Source organism: Centroberyx affinis, unplaced genomic scaffold (genome assembly GCF_046629955.1).
Source record: "Centroberyx affinis isolate AG114_WGS23_722 - 3 ecotype Tasmania unplaced genomic scaffold, CSIRO-AGI_Caff_v1 ptg004312l_1, whole genome shotgun sequence".
Lineage (NCBI taxonomy): Eukaryota > Metazoa > Chordata > Actinopteri > Beryciformes > Berycidae > Centroberyx > Centroberyx affinis.
In genome coordinates this window covers 1,971-8,695 of record NW_027282024.1, presented here as the reverse complement: position 1 = coordinate 8,695, position 6,725 = coordinate 1,971, and the positions used below count along the sequence as shown (strand labels likewise).

Here is a 6,725-nt window from a genome sequence, read left to right as displayed (position 1 = left end):
ATATGCTATAATATATTACTGTATATTACTATAGTTTCTCTCTGTCCAGCCAGCTGACTACAGTGGGCAAAATCTGATTTCAGAGCATAGAGATTAAACAGTTTAGTACTTTTGAGCTTTGGATTGATCTATGCCTTTACGTAAAACCAGTTACGTCGGCTGCCACACCCTCTGACGCTGTCACGTCACGTCACGTCGGAAGAACCTAGCAACTTCCGCGTTCCTCGCATAGCAACAGGAGGTTCAGCGGAACGGAGTGGAGATGGCGGACGGCGGGGTCCCCGCTCAATAACGTGAGGCAAAGCGAAACCGAAGACGAGCGGCGGCTGGGGGATTTTCCATCGGTACATGGAGAGGCGGACTCCCCCAGGACCGGAGCCCTGAAGCCGCATGGCGTCCACTCAAGTCCGGATCGGCCAGCAGGCCTTGGCCGTGCTGGATGTGGCTCTACGAGTGCCCTGCATCTTTATTATCGACGCCATTTTTAACTCTTACTATGACCCTGGTTCAGGATGGGCCGGTGCGGCAGGGAAGGTGTTTGTCAGAGTCATGGGTAAGCATGAGATTGACCTGCGGACTGTAGTGCTGGAGCCTCCGGCCCCCAAACTGTCGGTAACACTCAGTAAACTGACAGCTAGCGGCAGTCTGTAAGTTAGCAGTGAGACTCTGTCACCTGTCAGTCCGCCGTCAAGTTGAACACTTCGGCTCGACCAAAGCCGATTTAGCTACCAGCAGTAATATAAATACAAGCCAGGCTGCATGTCTGACCTAGTACTTAACGTCACCTAGTTGGCCGTAACCCTATGCTAGCTTGACACAGCTTTATTTACTTGCTAGCTAGCTAACCTTTGCTATTTTGTTTGCTACCGGTCTCTCCAAACACATAGCTGGACTTGACAGATGTAGGTTAGCTGTTTACTTCGCTCCTATACTTTATTCTCTTACTTTCCCCCCCACAAAGAACAATCTGGTAAACATCAAACTGTCTCTGGAGTGTCAATACACTGGCAGGCAAATGCTGTAGCCTGATAACAAACAAGCAGCGGGTTACATAACGTTAATTCACCGTTTGTACAGTTTCTGGACCTTTGGACGGTGTGTGCCTGCTAAACTCCTACAGCATTAGCCAAGAGATCTGGGTTTGGCAAGGCAAGAGGCCACATAAGGAGCCGCTAAAGTGGGTCAGCCAGCAGTTTAGTCTCATGTTTCTTCAACCAGGTGAAGTCATGTGAAGGACCCCAGAGACAAATAAGTCCAACAACCACCTTTTAATAAACATGTAGATGTGGTTTAGTGCAGACTTGTAAATGATCTGTCCTGTATGTGGGGAGATAAGAGTGAGGAAAGTAGAGCTGTGACACTGTTATACTTTGTCTCATTGTGCGGACGGCTGTCAAATTATTTAATAGTGATGTTAAAGGATTCCTTGTTTTTTTCCTGGGGAGCGACTCAAGGACCCCTCGAGGGCCCTGCACCCCGCTTTGGGAACCGCCTTCAGTGAGGCTAAAATGTCTCAAATCAGGGTCCAGGGCAGAAACAGACACAGACTCTGTCCAGTTCAGAGGTGCGTTCACGGCGGTGATGCATCGTGGGAATTGTGGAGCTATGGTGTGAAGATTCAGAGTTAACGTTAAATCACAATAACACAACTTTTGCTTCATTAGATAACGGTCAATAAAGAACAGACATAGGTTTTAAAACATGTTTTTTAGTGTCATAAGTGTCATCCCTGACCCCCCCCTTGCCTCTTGATGAAGACGTTGCCATAGCGATTGCGCTGTGGTGAAAAGTGTGTAGACTCAGTACTGTGCTTGTTCATGTGGAAAGTATTCTACCGCTTAGCATGTCGTTACCGCCACATATACTACATATTACATTATTATTATGTATTCTGCACAGCATGCCTTTTAGGAGGAAGACCTGTCCTGACTGCTTCCTCTGTGGCCATTTTATCTATTTAGTTTTGTGTGTTTTCATTTGTTTTCATCTTGCCACAGGTGCTGCAGTAACTTTTTTTTTTCACTTTTGTGAGCCTTGGATATTGTCAGTGTTTTTTTAATGTTTACATTTTCTATCTGTGTCACACAACACACTTCTAAAAGAGACCCAGAGTCCAACTGTCTGGATTATGTCAGTAAATATTTGACGGAGTGTTAGAATTTACTGGTTTTGGCATGTGCTTTCCTAGAGCTGGGCCATAATTCAATATTATCGTTTATTGTCTTTCAGTGGAATCATATTGTCATGATATGGTGATTTTCGGACATTGTGACGTACAATTCTGCTGTCTAATCTGATGATAACAAGCAAATTTTACTTAAAAACCGCACACTGTCTACACTGTTTCGGTTATAGGACCTTCATCAGGTAAACATCACACACACACATGTTTGCCTGATGAAGGTGCTATGACTGAAATGTTACAATAAAGTGTAAATGTAAATGTTGACAGTGCGGGATTATATTGGTTATATGGTTTTTGCCCTATGCATCTGTCATGCAAAGACTTTTAGGTGTGCAAAAATACTTTTTCTTTAAGGAATATTATTTGAAAATTTCAGTTTTGTTTGACATCACACCCTAACATTACTATTTGGCTCAATGGGATGAACATTCACTTGATTATTTAACGTGATTTTGCACACATGAGCCATATCGTGATATAGATCGATATCGAAAAAAATCCATATGATTATCCTGATATTGATTTGAACCATATCGCCCAGCCCTATGCTTTCCCCTGTTGCGTGTTCTGCTGTAGTCGTGTTTGGATCATTTTAGCGCTGCAAACATCTTGTTGCTTTGCTGTGAGGACTGCTGCCTACTTTCCTCCTCATCTCCCGTGTGTTTCAGCCATCCTCATGTCCAGAATGACACCTGGGCTCTCTCAGAAGGCCTTGCTCATGTTCTTCACCTACAGTTTCACCTAACACTTGAATTATTTTACCAGACAGACTGATTCAAATGATCTTTCAAACAATGACTGGTTACCTGCCTAAGTGACTGCTCGACTAGACAAACCTGCTATAGTCAAATTTTGCCAGGGTTCGTCTGGTGTCAATTTCCTCCCCTGTATGTGAGGAACCTGTATTCTGTTCCACCTGTTTCCTGCTCATCTTTGCGACCTGCGCCTCTCTCCTCCCAGGCATCCTCATCTCCAGCGTGGTGCTGGTCCTCTCCCAGAAGGCCTTGTTCAAGTTCTACACCCTGTTCTTCGCGGTTCTCCTCGGCGTGGCGGCCGTGCTCATCAACTACTACGCCACCTCCCACATAGACTTCTACAGCGCCTACTACAAAGCGGCGCTGGGGTTCAGGCTGCTGCCCAGGAACGGGCCGACGCTGTGGCTGGGCATGGCCGTGGTCCAGCTCTTCTTCGGCGTGGGCTACGTCTTCCTGCTCAACCTGCAGTCGGCGTTCGCCGCGCTGGTCGTCCTGGACATCATGATCCCTCTGTGGGGGCTGATGATCGAGCTGCCGGCGGACGTCCGGCAGCTGGTGGCGGTGTTCTCGGGCCTGGTTCTGGCCCTCAACACGGCCGTGTGCCTGGCCATGAGACTCAAGTGGTTCTACTACTCGTGCCGGTACGTCTACCTGCTCGTCCGGCACATGTACAGGATCTACGGGCTGCAGCTGCTGCTGGAGGACACCTGGAAGAGGATCCGCTTCCCCGACGTTCTGCGGGTGTTCTGGCTGACCCGGGTCACCGCCCAGGCGCTCATCCTGGTCTACGTGGTGCGGGCGGTGAGGAGGGAGAGCGGCGACGCCACAGGAGGCGCAGCGGACGGGAACTCTGACCCACAGGTGAGACCAGGACTGTGCACTCTGCTGAACAGGGCTTTTGTACAGGGAATGAATTGAAAATGAATTTGATAATTTCACTGGCCTTTGTTTGGGAGGTGAACCTATTCACTTCTCTTCAGACAGACAAGTTTTATGTTTAGAAACACAATCAGCTGTTCACAGAGCTGAGCCCTCCAATATGGCCGCCAGGTGTGTGTGTGTGTGTGTGTGTGTATGTGTGTGTGTGTGTGGGGGGGGGGTTACATCACCTGAAAGCCTACTATTCCTTCAGAGTAACAGAGGCTTTCAGGGTAATAGAGTCATTCAGAGCAATAGTGCAGCTGTAGCACACTGTTGCACGCAGGAAAAAGTGGGACTTGTGTTGTGGCTACATGTGTGTCTGTGTGACTGTACCGTCTCCATGGTTACCTGCAGGGTTACCTGCTGAGCTGGGATGTGTTCTGGGATCTGTCCAGTAACCTGATCATCTCCGGCTGCGACTCCACGCTCACTGTGCTGGGGATGAGCGCCGTCATCTCCTCTGTCGCACACTACCTGGGCCTCAGCATCCTGGCCTTCATAGGTACGAGTGTGTGTGTGTGTGTGTGTGTGTGTGTGTGTGTGTGTGTGTGTGTGTGTGTGTGTGGGGGGGGGGGGCCTGTGAGTGATGATGATGCACAGCAAATGTCTGCGCAAACCGGACAACATGTGCATCAGCCATACGTATGTTGACTATGAGAACTAAGTATGCAGTAATAATAATCATAATCATCATAAATTAAATTTGAGAGCGCCTTTCTCAGACTCAAGGACACTTTACATAGTTCAAAAGTTCCAAAATCTGAAAAATAAAGTTCACAAATCAATCAAATGTAATCAAATGTAATAAGTGACTGGAGTCCAGTATCTGTAATCTGCAGGCAGGGCGTGGAGAATAGACATTACAAGCAAAACATGACAAGAAACTGATATTTTGAAAAACATTTGTTTGGGTAACCAGTAAAACAGTTAGATGCAAGGTTGAATTTTATATATTTGTAACATATAATAAATTGTATCACATACTGTCAGCATTTGCTTGGATGATCATTTAATGAATTAATGAGAAGTATATGCCAGAAGCTTGTGTGACTTCTCTGTGCTGGGATCCATTTTGATGCGTCCGTCCCCCTCCAGGTTCGACGGAGGAGGAGGACAAGCGTCTGGGCTTCGTGGCTCCGGTCCTGTTCTTCATCCTGGCTCTGCAGACCGGCCTCAGCAGCCTGGACCCCGAGGAACGCCTGGTATGTCATTAACAGCAATCGTTTATCCAGCAGCTTAATTGATCGATTACTAAGTGAGGGATAATGTGGAAACGGCATCTCTCCGTCTCTCCATCTCTCTGTTGTTGTTGCCTCACTACCGGCTCCCCGCTGGCCCCGCCCACAAGACACGCCCAAAGGAAATGGTTTAAGCCCCAAAATGTCCCAACATCACTGAAAAGTCAATTTCAGGCAAATGGGGAGTTTAGGCCTGAACACACAGACTGATAATGTAGAATATATCCTGTGTCTTTATTCTTTTTTAATGCGAAAAAAGTTGCATATTGCAGCTTTAACGTTTGTTAACAGCAGAGGTTTTTTGATTTTGCTTTTTATATCTCAATAATCTTTCTGTCTTTCTTGCTTTCTCTCTTTGAAGTAGGCCACTATTCAATAATATTGCGGAAAATATTGCGATATTCGCTAAATTTGGGCTGCAACTAACGATTATTTTCATTGTCGATTAATCTGTCGATTATTTTCTCGATTAATCGATTTTTTGTTTGATCTATAAAATGTCAGAAAATGGTGAAAAATGTGGATCAGTGTTTCCCAAAGCCCAAGATGACGTCCTCAAATGTCTTGTTTTGTCCACAACCCAAAGATATTCATTTTACTGTCATAGAGGAGGAAAGAAACCAGAAAATATTCACATTTAAGAAGCTGGAATCAGAGAATTTTGACGTATTTTTCTTAAAAGATTACTCAAACCAATTAATCGATTATCAAAATAGTTGGCGATTAATTTAATAGTTGACAACTAATCGATTAATCGATTAATCGTTGCAGCTCTACACTAAATATCGAAATGGCAGGAATGAGCAAATTATGTTATTATTGTTTTCGCTTGAATAGTGAGATCAGATTTCTAAATGTATTTGGTGTAAGTTAGAAGAAATAAAATACCAAAAAAAATGAAAAAACACAGAAAAAAACATCTTATACCGCGATATTTTGGTGGGACAGCATCGGGATATCAAATTCTGGATTTCGGCCAAGCCCACTTTGAAGCTGAGTGAGTATGAGCGACATGACTGACGCTCTCCTCTGTGTGGACCTGCAGGTCCGCCTGAGCCGGAACATGTGCCTGCTGCTGACGGCCATCCTGCACTTCATCCATGGCATGACGGACCCGGTCCTGATGTCTCTGAGCGCCTCCCATGTCTCCTCCTTCCGCCGCCACTTCCCCGTGCTGCTGGTGTCTCTGGCCCTGTTCCTGCTGCCCGTGGTGCTCAGCTACGCCCTCTGGCACCACTACGCCCTCAACACCTGGCTGTTCGCCGTCACCGCCTTCTGCGTCGAGCTCTGCCTCAAGGTGAGAAACCCCCCAACCCGCCCCCCCCCCCCCCCCCAAGATACTCTTAGACATACTCTTTATATAGCTTCAGTCTGTGATGGTCAGTACATTCCATTTGAGTTATTTAGTGATGTGAAGTGTTGTAATTTACCTTTTTTTGGTGAACCCACGTTCCCTCAGCCTGCCTCGTCTACTTCTACTCCAGTTAGTGATTTCCTGCGTTTCCCAGAATGCCTTTTGACAACCCCTAGAGAAGGGGAGAGAGCAGTGGCGATAGTGATGGTAGAGCTGCAACGATTAATCGATTAGTTGTCAACTATTAAATTAATCGCCAACTATTTTGATTA

At 46.2% G+C, this 6,725-nt stretch overlaps 1 protein-coding gene across 1 annotated transcript; it reads left to right on the top strand.

Annotated features, from left to right (window-relative positions):
- Positions 1-252: 252 nt before the first annotated feature.
- rnf139 (ring finger protein 139) lies at positions 253-6,396 on the top strand (the record flags this gene model as incomplete). The annotated part of the gene is made up of 5 exons (XM_071543404.1): positions 253-553; positions 3,146-3,801; positions 4,216-4,363; positions 4,957-5,063; positions 6,145-6,396. Coding segments are annotated over exons 1-5 (1,326 nt in total), but the record flags the coding sequence as incomplete, so codon positions are not given.
- Between the last annotated feature and the right edge of the window lie 329 nt (positions 6,397-6,725).